This window comes from Triturus cristatus, chromosome 5_2 (genome assembly GCF_964204655.1).
Source record: "Triturus cristatus chromosome 5_2, aTriCri1.1, whole genome shotgun sequence".
In the NCBI taxonomy this organism is placed as follows: Eukaryota; Metazoa; Chordata; class Amphibia; order Caudata; family Salamandridae; genus Triturus; species Triturus cristatus.
In genome coordinates this window covers 357,357,777-357,375,125 of record NC_140588.1, presented here as the reverse complement: position 1 = coordinate 357,375,125, position 17,349 = coordinate 357,357,777, and the positions used below count along the sequence as shown (strand labels likewise).

Here is a 17,349-nt window from a genome sequence, read left to right as displayed (position 1 = left end):
GGGATTAACAGCAGATGGATTGAAATAACAAAACATAACCTATAGGGTGTAAAAGCAATAAATAGCAGCCAGTTCATGTGCAAAATATAATCCAAAATCCAGTTTCGACAGAGAATTCAGTTTAAAATTGGCAACAAGAAAAAAGGAGTAACAAGGCATATCCTAATCTGTGCACAAAGCAATTCAGTAGCAGCCAGTTCATGTGCAAGGTACAGTCCAATGTCCCGCTTAAATGAAATTTTGAGGTTCGCAACGAGAGAGAAAAGTGAGAGACGTGCACAGCATATCCTAATTGTGCTAAGAGCAATAGATAGCAGCCAGAAAATGTGCAAAATACAATCTGAAAAAGGAGAAAATATTAATACTTCATAAAAGAGTGACAGACACAAGGGTTAACAACCCATTTAAAAGAACATATAAAAGATTTAAAATATATACATAAACTCCTTAAAATAATTGAATAGTTTTACTCAGACTGCTTCATTCTTCGGGCAAAGGAGAAAATCACGGGCTGAAGCTACACTTTTAACACAATTTTGTAAAAACATCAGGCGAAGCCAACGCCGACGACTCAGAACCAATGGTGGACAGAAAAACAAAATATGATCCAAGGTCTGAACGTCTATCTTTCAGAAATTACAAATGTTTCAATTTTTCAGATTCTGGAACCAGTTCGTTGTCAAGTCGTTTAAAGGTAAAAGATTCATACGACATAAAATGAGCAGTCGTCGAGTCCCATGCTCTAAATTCCAAAATAGATATTTCTGTGAGATTCTCTGTGAGATTGTCCTGGCTATTATCCTTGGTCTCTCTTTAGACTTACAAAATTCAATATCTCTATTATAGCTAATCTTGCCACTCAGGGTTTTTAAAAAAGATTTAAGTTCTACTGGCGGGAGAGTAATCACTGATTCCTCTTGTTCACAAAAAAGTGTTAGTGCCGAAGAGAAATCACGATAGAAGAAGTAGTTCCCTGCCTTCTCGCCAAAGATTTCTTGACACATGAAACCTCTTAATGAATCATCCCCAACGTAGAACCCTGGATATACCTTGGATATAGGAGCTAATCAAGCCACATTTCAGTCTAATAGCAGCTGATGCACCTAAAGTGTTAAAATTGCATAGTTTACGTAGAATCTGGCCTTCAATCCTATCTAAAAAGCTCCAGTCCTGAACAGGAATTGATTAAATGACATAGAGCAGGGTTGGAGGGATTTTTGCTTTGAAAACCATCAGTAGATGTAAAAAATGCCTTCTGCCCATCACACTTTAGAAGATACGCAAACCATTAGCGTGTGATGCAGCTTTACAGGCACTATGTCCAAAATGGAGTTTGTTCTTCGTACTACCTGCTATTAGTTTCCCTAAATAGAGGTATGAATCTACCACCTCAAGCTTTTCTGGACCAATATGCCATTTAAAATTAATTGATTTTCTACTTTTGTTACATTTCATGATCAAGATTTTACTTTTAGATACGTTTATCTTCAAGAAATGGGCCACTGTGTAATTCTGTAGTGATATCAGCTTTCTGTTCAGCCCGCTAGGGGTTAGACCCATCACTACTATATCATCTGCATATAAGAGACCTGAAAAAGGCCGGCTACTTATCTTTGGTGCTTCGCCCTCTGACTGAGAGAAGCAAGCAGGTAAATCCGCTATATATAAAGAAAATAGCAACGGTGTTAACAAGTTACCTTTTTTCAAGCCATTTTCTGTAGGGATTACATCTAACAGACCTTGATTTCCTCTCATTAATATCTGACACCAAGTTTGAGAATGTTTGAGAGATCGAATTTAGTACATTCAGGATTTAGAACTACACTCTTGAGGAATGCTGGGAGTTGCAGTCTTTGTGAATGGCCACAATTTGTTCTCCAATGAAAACTTGGCTAGTTGCTTCCTCTAATGACAGAGAGGCAGCATACCATAGGAAAAATGGTGTAAACAAACCTGAAAGTCATGCATCTGATGAAGGCACACTTGCTGAAACGCGTTATGCCCCTCTGTGTGCTCTGGTTTGTTTCTGAAAGAGGAACAAATGGTGGTATATATATATATATATATATATATATATATATCACCTACTGGCAGTCGCCAGTAGGTAGTTATGGTTAGGACCTAGTTACTAAAGGAAAATGGCAACATTCTATTCCCAATAACTTTGGCGCCGATTGACGAATCTTCGCGAAATTCTCAAAACTAATTCTTTGTTGAGATCAGCTCCTATGTTGAAAGTTTGGGGGTGAGTCATCAAGGGGGGGCCAAGAAAAAAGGGGGGTCCCAAAACATGTTTTCTCTATGTTAATTTCCATAGGAAACTTTAGACAAGGCTACAGGTCGAACGGGTGAACAGAATTACCCCAAATTTAAGGCTGGCATTCGAAGGATAACCACAATATTTAATACATAAAAAGGAAGAGTGTGCGCATACTGCGTGTCTGTAGCTCTTCCTTGGTGAAGTTCTATGGCTAGATGAATAGAAATGTTCCATAGGTGTTAAATTATGTTTCCCCAGAACATGTCTCAGGGAACAGACATGGAAGTATTAATATTCAAGATGTTTTTGCACTATCAGGTGACAAGCAGAGGAAAAGGCATGACAACAGTACCCAACATATACATTATACATAAGAACATGTGCTTCCAACACCATGGTAACAGCCTCATACAGAGCGTACAGGTGCGTAGATGGCAGTCTGCACGAGGAATTGGACAATCCGTCATGACACTGGGTCCATACATCATCCAATATTGGGATTGTTTGGGTTGGGACTCTAGAGTCGAAGTCATTCGCTATTAGAGCCCACTATTTACATGGATTATTAGAGGTGACGGCTTCCCTCAGATTAATCCACTTTCTATCCTCCTCCTTTGTACGTTCTGATTTACCCCTGTCTCAAGATCATAAAGAATTTAAATTGCTTCCCAACAAGGGAATTTATTTTGCAATTTACTTTTTTTATAGCCCCAGAGATCCTAATGGTTGCTGTAGATCTCTTATTGCTATTTGTGCTCTCAAAAGCACTGAAGGAAGTCAACTGTCTCTCATACCAGGAGTTGAGATCATGTACTGACCGATCAGGTTGGCCCAACCTTGCTATTTTAAAACATTGTTCCAAAGCCTTTATATTATTATGTGACCAAAAAGTGCACCCATTTTTTTATTATTATTATTATTAATTTAATTTAATTTAATTTAATAAAAAGGCGCACAGCTACCCGGGTGTTTCCCGGCGCCATCGGACACGGGCAGAATGAGAAGAAACTATTGATTGAATAACCAAATTTTTAGGCCTTTCCGAAAGTTCATATAGATGGTTTCATGCCGAAGTGACGCGTGGAGTGAATTCCACAGTGAAGGGCCCAGGTAAGAAAAAGACTGCCCACCAATACGCGACAGTCTGGTCCTAGGGACTGAAAATTTGGACTGAGTAGAGGATCGAAGAAGGCGTGATTGGAGGTAGGGATGGACTAAGGCACTCAGATACTGTGGTGCTGTGCCTGATTTGATTTTATGCATATAACTCAGGACCTTGAATTTAATGCGGTTCTCCACCCTAAGCAGTTAAGGTCGAAGAGCGAGCCTGAAGTGGAGGCCCTTCTAGGCACCTAGCAAAGCAGTCTGGCCACCGAGTTCTGTACTACCTGCAGTTTTCGAATCACCTCCTTATTGGCTCCTAAATACAGGACGTTGCCATAGTCCAGCCTGGAAGTAATAAGGCGCTGAACCACTGTTCTTTGCGTGGGACCAGGCAACATCCAAAGTATTTTTTGAGCCATTTTAGGATGGTGAAGCAGGTTGAGGCGACCTTGACTGCTTGCTGCCTCATTGATAGCTGGTCGTTAATGATTACGCCTTGATTGCGGACCAATTTCACCGGTTGGGGAAGAGCACCCATTTGAGGAGGCCAGTGCTTGTGGCCCCAGAGATCACCCATTTGATTTGTTATAAACATTATCCTTCTCAGAAATCCAGTTGACAAGAGACATAAGCTTTAAATAAGGGTAGAGAAAGAATACTATGATTACTTAAATCAGTCCTCAAGATCTGAAACTGCGAGCAAGCACTAAACATTTGATGGTACTCTACCATATAATCAATTACGGATTGACCATTAGGGGAATAAAAAGTATAGGAAGCAGGAGAGTCATCGGGAATCTGCCTTACAAAAACTAAATTCATACAGTCTCAAACTTTCCAGGAAACCTAAGCCCCACATATATGATCGAACTTTTTCTGGTAAAACCTCATCAGGGATACACCATACTTCACCCATTTCAGCTTTACAGAGACTCATACAAGCTGAATCTGATACTTTAGCATTAAAGTCCCCTACAATTATAACCACAGGACATTCCTACAAAAGACTGATGTTGCAAACAAGTGAAAACATTGAGTTAACTCAAATATGCTAAGGCTTACCGGAGGGGAATATATTTACAAACAAAAAAGATGATAATCCTCCACTCTCATTGAACATGGCCAGCTTTAAGCAAAGGCAAAGGTTTCTGGGATAAACAAATATCTTTGGATTCCATTTGATGTTATTCTTAAATAAAAAAGCAATTCCTCCACTAGCATGGCATTTTACGTATGGTTTGGCCGCACAGGAAAAAACAAAATCATTCTCCCAATGAAAAATTAGTACAAACTCAAGTTTCCTGCAAACATATAATGAAAGGTTTAAGGTGCGTTACAAAATTCAAAGTTAAATTGAATTGGCCTAGACCCGCCATATTCCAGGATATTAGTTTGCCCAAGGAGTTACCTCAGCAGAACCAGATGCTTTGCGGTGTTGTTGGTCCCATGCAATGTGCCTGCTACCCAACTCCACTTAGTTAACTCATTTCCCTGCTTGGTTTCCCAAGCACTCAAATACTTCTTCTCCACAACAATTATAACACTATTCCCTGTTCCTCTCCCTACAGAAATAGAGATGTCCTTCGGGTCAACAGACCCCCTCTGTATTGAGTCCTGTGTTTACCCTGAAAATTCAAGATTGAACTGTTACCGTTATACTCTATAATAGCCTCTACGCAGAAGACATCAATTCTTCTTTTCAGGAAATAATCTACATTCTCCAAGATCAACATTAGGATAACCTTGTAGCTGAATGTTACTCTTGAGCTCGGAAAAGTAGTAGGAGAATTTATAAAAACAGTATCAATATATTTAGTTGATACCAGTCTCAGGGACTCAATTTCTGATAATGAGTGTAAAATGAAGTGTCTATTCAAAGGGCCCTGTCACACAATCAAACAAAATGACAAACTCCAGCATATTTGATATTGGACCAATTTCATAACCCTTCAGGCCTTCTTTATGATTATCAAGCTTTCTCTCTGGGCCATACTGAAAATTCTGTGACGGAGGAAAAAACTGTTGTGCCTCCCCATTTAGGAGTCTATTTTGCCTTACTTTGTGTCATGTAGGCATTTTCTCAGGGAGAGTAACTGATGATTGCAACTCTGAGTTCTACCCCACTACTTGGGAACCCAAGGGTTCTACTTGGGCCTCCGTGGCACCATGATTCCCAAGCACTCTCACACAACCACCCTCTCGACAAACTCATCCTTATTATCATAGGTCTCATAAGAACTTTTCCCTTTTATGGGGAACTGACCTGTTTTTCTGACATAAATGTTGGAACATTGCTCTTTCAATGCATTAGATGATGTAGGAATGATAGAGATTTCTGAACGACTGGGCACCAAACCCGGATACGAAGGAACATTGTCCAACATTTCAATATTTGCGAAAGGATTGGAAGATACAGATTCATCAGGAACACTCACAAACCTTCGTTTTTTTAAAGTTATATTTCATAATACATTTCTACAGCACTAAAGGAGGCTCCACAGTAGCCTGAACATGGGGGGATAGCCCCACCAGGAAGAATTACCCCTTTGGTAAAAATTGGAAAAACTGGTAAAATTGTATCTGTCGACTGTGCCTCTGGTACATCAGGGTTACACCCCTGAAATAAAGATATTAATGAATACACATTGTCCTCAATCTGTTTTGCTTTAGATTTTGCAAGAAGTAACTTTGCAGGAAGATCCTTTAAGCAGTAGGGTTTACCCACTTGGATACCAATATCTTTAGAACCACCATTAGTCACATCATCAAGTTGAGTAATGTTGGACTTGGCCCTTCTGGCAGGGCTTTACTGCAGGATACTGCAGGACTTTTTGCAGTATCCTAGCCTTTTTCCTGTGTTGTACTAGTGGTTTTAGGCCTCTAGGCGCTTTCACACTGTTAACCTGCAATTCCAACTCTTTTGTCTTTTTCACTAACATTTGACCCAAACCAGAAGTAGTAAGGTTTTGAACCCCCAATAGAATTGGAGCCAGCACATGATCAGAATTAGAAACCGATCTTTCTAGCAAGGATAATAACAATTTCTCAATACATAGCAATATTTCAGATGAAACCCCTCCCCCACCTTCCCATTCCAGGTTAAACGGCTGACAATCCATTGTGTCATTGAGCACATATGTGATTCACAGTTCAATGAGCTCCAAGAACGTAATGAGGGTGTACTACTATACAGAACTATACAGAACAGGCTGAGATGAATGATTGGGCAAAAGCTGCGAAGACTGATGCAAATAACCCCCCTTAAAGCACCTGAAGATTTCAGACATGTATCCCTTAGCCGATTATTATCGTTGAACAAACCTAAGTCTGGCAAAGGAAAGTCCTCTGACACAATGGTCCCCTCACCGCGCCTCTCCCCGACAGACTCAGGGAGATTTTCCAAAGGGATCATGTCATTTATAACTAGAGAATCTTCCACCAGACAATGATCAAGGTAAGGGTTCATAGGATCTTCCAGAGCGGGACTGAAGACCTGCCCCTGATTGTCATGGGAGCCACTCATAGAATTCGAAGCCATGTAGCTTTGTGGTACAGGACCCAATGGAGCGACATCCAACTCTGTAGCACCCAACTTTAGGTCACTGCTTCCATATTTTGATGAGCTCAACTATGGATCAGCCTCCCTGATGCCATCGCCTGCTTCTTCTAAGCCAGGGCAACTACATAATGGACTTCACTTTCATGAAGAGAGAAAACTTTGGGTACCCTAGACTCCTTGGCATATGGGAACACAGGGAGGAGATGAAAAGACAATGTGCGCATCAGAAACTTGATCTATGTTGAAAGATGTCTTTCTTTGACACTCACAGAAAACAAATTCTAAATGAGAGGATAAAACTTCAGATAAGACAACTGAGACTTCTTCTGACAAAAAGATTTTTTTTGTTTCAGGAGATTGTTGGGTGGATTCATTACAACAATCAATCAGCCAGAGCATAACTTCCTTAATGTCATTTTTAGCCAAGCCAAATGTAGAGAAGATTGAGCTCACCAAATGATCACACAGCATTGTCGAGAAACAATAAATGATATAACCAATGACTGCTACGGTGGTACTAGCAAACAGCTACCCACAACTTTGAACTCAAGCACCTGGGCAATAGTCAAAGAGAAATAGGCCTTCAGAGCAGAATAAAAGGAGAAAAGGGCAGAGTAGGAGCTCACCACTCAACCCCACAAGCCACACCCAGACCTAGCAAGGACGCTTCCATGAGGCCCAGCTCTCTTTCCGCTGCAGCTGACTACAGCCACTGCACTTGCACTCCCCTCAGGACAAGTGGCACGAAATTACAAAGCACTTCACCTTGCCTGCATAGCAGCTAAAACCTACAGACTGCATGTCGATTCTACAGTTCTTTCATAATTTGCTTGCCAGGGCACACCAAGGCCCACTAGAGTAAGCAATTGAGAGAGACTCTAGAGTATTAGAGTTCCAAAATGTTTAGGTCCCTTATGGTCTTTTCCAAATGTCCAGAGCACCCTGCTCCTATCCACCCCTTCCACTGCCTCTACCACGTTCAAGCTTGACTGCCTCTCTGCTGTGGGGTTAGTGAAGAGCACAAGGTGCTGGGGGTTTAATAGTGGGGGCAAAAAGGGCACACACGTGCAGGCCGCAAGAGCCATCAAAAGAAGAAATCAGTTGATAACCAGAGCTGGAAATGGGGCCGTGAAGAAACAGGCAGCCAGGAGAGCATGGGAGCGAGGGCAGAAGCAGAACCACACACACTTTCAGCGTTCTCACCAACTCGCCAGGGGACTGCAACCACAGTTGTTACCTCAGAGGCACAACAGAGCAGCAATGAGGTGCCGCTGCCAGCACTTTTGCTCTCACCGCTCTCAGCAAGCAGCGGCAACTGTTTTGGCAGTGCAAGGCTTGCACTCATTGGTGCTCCGTGGTGCTCTGGTGCACGGAAAATGAGGAGTCAGCTGTCTTTGAGCCCATGCGGGCATTATGAGTACTCTGGGTGGTGTTTTATGTAGAAAAGATTAATGTTTGTAGCAATACTGAGCCCCACCATGGGAAACCTTCTAGTATGTTCCGGAGAAAAGCTAAATCTTTCACATACTAAACATTATAGGTTTGGAGGAAGAGTTTAAGTGCTGTGGCAACCACCAGGTGACAGCCAGCTTTCAGAGGCTTTCATTAAAATCAGTTAAATGATAGATGTAGTATAAGAAGACAAACGGTTATCGAAAAGTGGAAATATCAAACCACAAAATAAAACGTTGATTACAACATTTTCAGAGTTCCCACTTAGTATTGCCATTGAGGGCTCTTTTGTAACACAGACACAGAAAGATATATTTAAATGTACATTTAAGGTTGCTAAGGCCACCTGTGCTCTCTATTTCTTGAACATGTAGCCTCTTGCTAAAGATAATCTTTCATTATTCTTATAAATTATAATCTATGTATTTTAGGTTATCGCATTACATTATAGTAGTGTGCCATTCTGTAAAAACCACTCACTGGCTTGAGTGATGTTACTGTCACTTTTTGTCAGTCTCAATGTGGGCTATTAAGAAAATACTTTTAAGACTTTGGGCCTTATTACGAGTATGGCGGACCACAAAACAGCCGCACTCATGGTGCCGGTCCAACCACCACCATCACTGCAGATCCACCCTCAGTATTCTTACTGTTGCAGTTGGATCGCCGCCTCCATTGGGATCCAGGATCCGGCAGAGGAAAGGACTAGGAATATGCTGGCAGTGCTGCTGTGGCACCACAGAGGACATTCCCACATTCATTTCCACCACACTTTTCAGGGTGGTGAGCCTGCTATGAAAAGGGTGGTGGACATGGAAGTAAGGGGGCCCTAACAAGGCCCCCCTGCCACATCTGGTCCTGGGGATGCATGCAGGGGGGCACATGTGGTGCCTCGCTGGAATTGCACCTTTGTTCCTCCATGCTATGGCATGCACAACATGGTGCATGCCACGCCGTCTAGGAACGTGTTTCAGGTGCTGTCACGGCAGTGGTCTGCTGTTAAGGGTTTCCTATGAGCCTTAAACAGCCGTTGCCCTGAGACCGCCGCAGCACCACCCATCCACCATGGATTACACTCATAATCCAGCAGGCAGGCACACGACGGGCTTAGTGGTCCTGCTGTCGGCACAGCGAAGCCACTAACATATACCTTAGTTATTTTTTTATTAAAAAAATATCTAATATAAGTGTTCTGCATTAAATAGCCTGTGTGAGCTTATTACCATTCACTTACAGATAATGTTATTGTTTTAAGACAACACTATTGCAAAGTTTTATCGCAAATACTTTATCTGATTATGGTAGGATAAGACCCCAGTAACTATGTGCCCAAGAAAAAATATGCTATACGGTGTCTCTTTTTTATATAAATATTGTCCGCTTATGTAGCCATTGTGTTATAATTTATTCCTCCTACACAAGCAAAACCATGATTATTCCCCTGCACTTCGATTGAAGACATGCTGTTATTTAGTTTGTGCATTGTAAGCAAAAGTATTGGTTTTGTAATTTTCCTTGTTTGAATTTAGATATATAATAAAACATAGTTTCCACGTGCATATTTTGATCACAAAATATGAGATTTTACACTGGACAACTCCGATTCTTTGTATATTCCCATCTGGTGGTCACTTCGCACAGTTGTCATTTGAGACTTGAGCAAACATCCTTCCATTTGTCAGTGAAAGTGATACTTGGTTATCTGGTAGCTGCCATTGGTAGGGTTGTTGATGAACAGGTGCATATGTTGATCTTGTCTGAGCTGGGTCACAAGAACAAAAGTCATGTAATGTCAGTGATATGATTTCCTGTGATGCCATCATTCTGCTAAATACCCTTTCCGAGACCCAAAAAAAAGCTATCTTTTTTTGTCTCTGAATGTTTGCAAGTATGGAATTGTGGTAGAACAATAATTCGTTTAGAAAATTTAAATGCAGTTGAAAATATTGTATAACTATCCAGCAAAGGTAAGGAAAGGATATTTAACATTAGGGTATTACACTGGAATGGTGAAACATTAGGAGAGAAAGTCACAGACATCACATATTAGGCATCCATTTTTAGAGCACACTTGCAATGCTGCAAGGAAATCTGATCCATTTTGGGTATACACTGATGTAGCTGATAGATAAATACATTTTTGTAATGTGGTCAAAACTTATCAAGTACATATAAACTAATTCATAAACCCAACTCAGTGTAAGGTTCTGGATGTTGGACAGTGTCGGGAGTGGCTCTAAAGAGGGGCCTCACTACCCTCTTCAAGGACCACTGATCACCTTAAAATTGAAATGAACAGCAAGAGGTCCCCACAAGCATAGGAACACAGCAGTGACACCTAAGGAGCTTAAATGAGAAAAAGGCATAAGTCCTTATGGTTCAATATGTTATGTTTTTGCAAACTCCATGAACCCTCTCACTGCCAGACTTCCCAAGTAATCTAGGTGATCCGGAATGTACTGCTGCTGACAAGTGGTTCCCCAGCAGCAAACCTCTGAGAAATGACAACCAATCTCTCTTGTGAATGATAGAAAGCTGATTGAAATAAACGAGTAAAGGAGAGTGCTTTGGGTTGAATTGAAGCTCCCTAAAAGGAGTCACAAGATCAGGAGTGGGTGAGAGAGGAGCATAAGGCAGGGATAAACAGGAACAAACAGAAAAAGAAGAAAATGGAATAAGATAACAACTGGAAAAAAGTGAGTAACAAGACTAATTATCCTGGCAATATGAATAGCCTAAGGACCTTATGTGTTCAGAGGGCGTAGGACTTCCGTACTCGTGGTGGCAGTCTGACCACTGAGGGTGCGCCCGCTTTATTTCGAGTGAGGTGGTCCGACCGCCACAGGACCCCCGCCTCTGCAAGGATCCCGTAGCAGTGGCGCAGTGGTGAGGGGCAGGAATATGCTGGTGGTGCCACTGCACTGCAGCACCGCCAAGCATATTCCATGTTGCATTTCCACTGCCCGTTTCATGGAGGTGAGCCCGTCATTGAAAGAGTGGCATAGATGCAACTAAGAGGGCCCTAACAGAGCCCTCTGGTGCTTCTGGGACTGGGCTACATGAGGGGGCTCATGTTGTGCCCCCCCTGGAATTGCAAAGTGTGGCATGCATGGCAGGGTGCATGCCACGCCGTGCAGGAAAATGCTGCAGGCGCTGTCACGGCAGTGGTCTGCTGTTAAACCTAACACAGCCACCACCGTAAGACCACCAATGTTGTTTCTTGCAAAGAGGACATTTCTGAACAGACCCTTCTGAGGCTGTGGCTTTTATAGGCCTTCTCTGATTACTAACTAGTTTCAGGAGCACTGGCTGAGATGGAGCAGAACAATACTAAAGCATTTTGCACTACAGAACCTGACCTTGTGGGACAGTAGCTTCTTGGTCAGTGTGTGATATCAGCATATCCAGGATCTTGTTTCTGTGCACAGAAGCCACAACCTCCACTGCACCTCTTCCAGCTGCACTGCTGTAGTTTCTGGATGTCACCTCTTCCCTTATTATGAGACCATGTGAGTGGGTGTAGAGGTGCAGCCTAGGAGAGGATAAGCTGTGCGCTCAGGCATTAAACTCTGGGATATAAAGGTAGTGAGACAGCCTCCAAAAAAAGTGGAAAGTTTAGACAGGAACCTCTCTTTTAGAATCACAAAACGAGAAGAAAACCTGAAGCAAACCTTCACGGTTCAAGACATTTAAACACGTCCACTTGGGTTTTACTCCAGTTTCTACTTGTTAACATAGAGGGTAGCCACAGTCAATTCAGTCCATGGCAATTATATGGTGTAGTGGTCAGATGCAAATGAACACGGTTCCTATATCACAAACAAAAAGATGAGGAAGTAATGAATGAGGCCCTGGTACCAAAGGACAGAGTCCAGGTGGACTTTCCACTGGAGTTTCTCTGGCTTGATTGGGATTGTCCTCTGGGGCAGCATTCATCCTCCATTTTGCAAACTCCATTCTTACCCCAAAGTAAATGTTTCCAATCAGCTATGACTATCTCTAACAAATAGGGGCACCAGCAATATCCAAAAAGGATGTATTATTCATTTGGGTATAATGTTTGCAAACATTACATTCATAATTAAATAAACATAAAGGGGACCTCATCTGGGCAAAGCTCCTGGAACTCATTTACACAATGAGGCGAGTAGACTACTCTCCTGAGGGCAACTATGCACCTGAATAACAATGATAAGATGCTATCCACAGGGTTTGTGCAGAGGCTGTCAAGGTGAGTTATTTCTATGAGGCAACAAATGTAACCCTCAACATCAGGTCACAGCTAGGGTTTCTCTGAAAGGAAACAAATGTTCAGTTTGAAGGATCTTTAATGGTTAGAGGCCTTACAAGCTCTGCCAAAAACCAAACAGCCAAGAGAATTTCTGAAGACAAACAAAACATTGAAGGAATGGCACAGTCACTGATCTGGTTCTGGACTTTGAACCCTATATAAGATTAACAACCTTCTACAGACCTACCAATCTAGATTTAGTCAGTTGTGCAACATAGAAACCACAACCTCCCAGGTGATGGGTGATGCTCTGCAGATCACAGACAAAGGGAAAACCTGCTTTGCCTCCCACCAACATTTGACACCGTTAATCTTCAAACCCTTCTGAACATCATGTAAAATAAAACAGGAATCAATTTCAACAGAAAAAAGAACATAGTTGTTCAGACAGGATCCTTCAATTCTGAACTTATCATGGTAAACTGTGGCAGCCATCATGCTCCACCTGTTGCCCAACAATGCATAATGTCCACATGGAATTACAAGGGTATTTTAATGACAGACAAGAATGTTGACATTCAACACTATGCCTGCAACACCGAGCAATACAAGTGAATTATGTCAAACAACATCAATCGGTTGAAGACCTGCTCCACAACTTTCCAAGCATAGATGTCCGTAAACTTTCTCAAATTGACTCTAAGCCAAATCAGAATTTGTCATCATCACATAAACTAGCAAACAAGAATAGGTCCAAAGATGCCTGAATGAAATTACCCAGGGAAGTTTGATTCAAAAACTAAACAGCAGAGCCTTTTTCTTCAGCTTACACAATATCAGCAATCTCAAATGAAAAAAAGCCATTACTCAAAACTCAAATCTGACAGGAGTAACTCTGGAAAGTGAAATCGCTTCTTCATTGAAGTCGAATTCAGAACAGCAGTACAAATATTAATCCTCTCCCATCTCGGCAGAGGAAACGCTCTACACCTCACAATCCAACAAATCCCGCCACTCACTTGAAAGGCATCCTCAATCCTGCTAAACTCCTCATCAATAGGCTGTGGAACCATGGCCGGATAACACTGACACTTAGAAACTTCCCATGACAAATCTGTCACGGAACAAACATTCAAGGTCACAGGAAACAAATTGTGTGAGTTGCACAACCAACATCAACAGATAAGAGTCCAGTACATGCAGAAAGGAGAGACCAAGATACCAAAGAACTTAGGATCTGGAACACCGCTTTGGAAATACTCAATTTTTCCTCTCTTCTGTCGTCAAGAAAACACACAAGATCCTCAATCAACACCACATCTGTGCGCAACTATGGCTCACATTGCCCTAAGCATCCCAACATGATGCACACTAAAGCCTCTCTGTCACCCCTTCCCTGAAGCACCCCAGAGTGCTCATTGAAATTTACACGCTCAATGTCTCTGCAGCACAATGAATAAGTCCAAATGCATATATAATATATGGGAGATTGCAGGTGACACCACACAGCCTTTCCAAGTAAACAAAGGAGCTCACCAGGGTTGTACCCTAGCCCCCTTTTTGTTTTCTTGCATATACATTTGGTAGTCAAGAAGGTCAGTAACTGTATTTATTCCTGAAGAGCAGAACTCTGGGGCCATTCCAATCTCTCATAGTTGTCAACAGTCAAAATGGGTTCTTAAAAAGACTGCTTAGACTTCCATCTAGCATCCCTACACTTCCTTTGTATCTTGATCTGGGGATTTCTGATATACTTTCCCATGCAAGATGTACACCTTGACTGAATTAAACAAGAGTTTGGGGTACCCGGAGCGCAGCTATCTGATAAACGCCCTCAGTGGTATCCTGATTCATACCAGTACCAGCCTCCTTTGATAGTTTAGATATGTCAGGAACATGCTGGGACAAATTGGCCTTTCCCACTTCTGGGAATTCCCCAACAGGGTTATGTCTGATAGTGAAGATGGTGTACAAACTCTGGTTGGGAGAGAATCTTGTCTCTAAATGCCAACAAGGCAATTTTGCTAAGGCTTTTTTGTCACTTAAATGCATATTACTATTTGAGAATTTTATAGATGAGGTTACTAAAAGTGACGTTGTGCTGGCGATAGGGGCTTGTAAATATGCCTCGAAGTAAGCAGAAATAGGAAGTCAGTGACAGAAGAAGAGTGTTCAAGGTATCAGAAAGAATTAAATGACACTTGCTGAAACATCAAGCAAATACTACACTACAGTGGAGGTCGAGGAACCAAGGAGTCACCACAAAATGGTGCAGTCACAGAAAGCAAGGCTGCAAGACAATGCTGGCTCAAGCAACTAGGATACACTGAAAAACACTGCAGGTTCAAGAAACAAGGATAGCAAAAGCTAAGGAATATCTGGAAGCAGAAGGTAAGCCAAACATGAATACTGCTACAATAGCCAACAATGGACTGATGAAAACAGTCTTGAAAGAGCTCACTAATGGAGCACATGCCTCAGATATGATCAATCTAGCAAATGCCACCCACAGGTGTGATGATTTTTCTATCATTCCTTAGCCTCTGTGGATGGATAAGAAGATGTGAGCAGTGGATTGTTAAAATTAGAGGCCTTGGAAGAAAAGTATGCATGCTGCCACAAAGTAGGGCATGTGCAAAACAACAACGTGATGGATGGAATGCTTGAATTAATTTCAGCCACTGGATATTGCTCATGCCACATTGCTAAAGCACAACTGGTAGGCCTAAACACATGAGCCCTTGTATTACATCAAATGTGTACTTGTACATGTCAATCTATTTTATGTTCCTCTGCTCCTCACCAAGAACCAATCACAATTGCTTGAATAGAATCTTCTGTATCTATATATTTCTCTTTCTAAAGGTACATCTTTAATCGTTTATAGTACCCCATCCCTTATGAATACATGTTAAAATGCTGAAGCTAGATGGTAATGTCACAAAATGTGTACCATAATTTGCCTTCACTTATTTAAAAGCTACATGGTTTACTCTTCCTTACTGCAAAATGTACCTTTTCTTGCTGCATGGTTTCAACTTGGGTGCATAATTCGTCCATTACAGGTGCATATTTTCAGAGGCCCTGATCCTAGAGATGTGAGGCAAGGTGTAAGGCAATAACGCACACATTGGCCTCAATTGTTTTACCGCTTTGCAACTAGTTTGGTTTACTTTTTAAAGCAAAGTGTTATGCTGGGATGTTACCCAATCCAAATTAGGATTTGTGTTGGAAAGTATCCCAAAGTAATGGAAAGTTGTGATATGCGCTGCCTTGCATTACCCTGAGTCAAGGAGGCGTTTCAAGGGTGATTCAAAGGCCTTCCCAAGTAACCGTTCATGGGTTTTGATGCAAATCCCTATAATTCTTATATATGTAGAAAGGAATTTGCCCCAAAACCCTGTGCCACTTTGAGGCAGGAGAAACGAGGAGAAATGTTTTCATTTCTACTTGTTTTCCCCATGTTACATGCTTGCTGCATTGAACAGCAAACATACCAAGCATGAAAAGTGTTAAAGGATATTTCTTGTACTGGAGGTCCCATTCCAGTACAAAAACTATTCCTTACTGAACACTCACCCCTGCACTATGGTTCCAGGGTGTATGCGCTGGCACACAGCAGCCTAAAGTACACCAGTGCAGGGAGGGAAAACAGTGCTGTATCAAGTTTATGTGGTGCTGTTCTGCTATCTCCCTTTCACAAAATGCAGCATTACAACCTAGCTGTGATGTAGCACAGCAACCTTACTTACTGCGATGCTTTGAGTGAGGTTTTCATAAATCTAGACATTTGTGTTTTTCCTCCTGTAACATATGCATGCTTTGAGAGAAAATAAAAAGAGATTGGTATATATTATGTTTTTCATTTTCCATCCTCAGGTTTATTAGTGCATTCATTGATTTCCCGAAGCCTCTAATAGCAATGGTGAACGGTCCTGCAATTGGCATCTCTGTAACAATACTGTGCTTGTTCGATGTTGTGTATGCCTCTGAGAAGGTAAGTCATCCCTCCTTTATCGAAATTCATTACTTATAAATATAAATGTGTAGATTTGTTTTAGTACCCCCCCCTTGAGGGTGAAAATATGTCCCATAGGCAAGCGAGCTTAGGTAAGAACCCCCCAAAAGTAGTCCTGCATCTTGCTTCATGGAGGTCTTTAGGAGTTTTCAGTCGTAGCAGCACCTGCTCCTTGTTTGCACATTGTGGGCCTCATCTACAAGAAAATGACACAAATATATGACGTTATCTCGCATACTTTCATCCCGCATGCCTTCACTCCGCATTTTTCACAACGAAAATGCAATTGCTCCGCGATACCATTACCCAGCAAGCTTTCACTCCTAATATGACTTTACCACGCATGCCTTTACAACGCAAATGCATGCGTGGTGAAGTCATAAACTGTTTAAAAGTGTCAGTACCTCAATGGATGATTGGCGGTGTGTGGGTGTTTATATAGGTGTATAAATGCATATGATAGTCTTGTACGGAATGACTGTCAGTATGAGTGACTGTACAGGTGAGTGAGTGGAGGTGTATGTAGATCTAAGAGTTAATGTTTGGGTATTTAGTTATTGGTATTGGAGTATCTATGGTTTTCAAAATGCCCGCCTGAAATTTTGAGTCTTGTGTATCAAATGTTAAATTAGGTTGTGAAAAGATGCAGTAATTTATCACATGGACGATGTCATCAGTGATGTCATCAGTAATGTCATTTGAGATGTCATCAGTGATGTCATCAG

The 17,349-nt window shown here is 41.7% G+C and overlaps 1 protein-coding gene across 2 annotated transcripts in view; it reads left to right on the top strand.

The window, feature by feature from the left end:
- The window catches only part of LOC146823002 (enoyl-CoA delta isomerase 2-like), a 995,794-nt gene that overhangs the window by 720,650 nt on the left and 257,795 nt on the right, over positions 1–17,349 (top strand). For both annotated transcript variants that reach the window (XM_085607191.1, XM_085607190.1), the window contains one exon: positions 16,486–16,603. In XM_085607191.1, the coding sequence (XP_085463317.1) occupies positions 16,486–16,603 (118 nt within the window). The remainder of the gene's footprint in view (positions 1–16,485; positions 16,604–17,349) is intronic.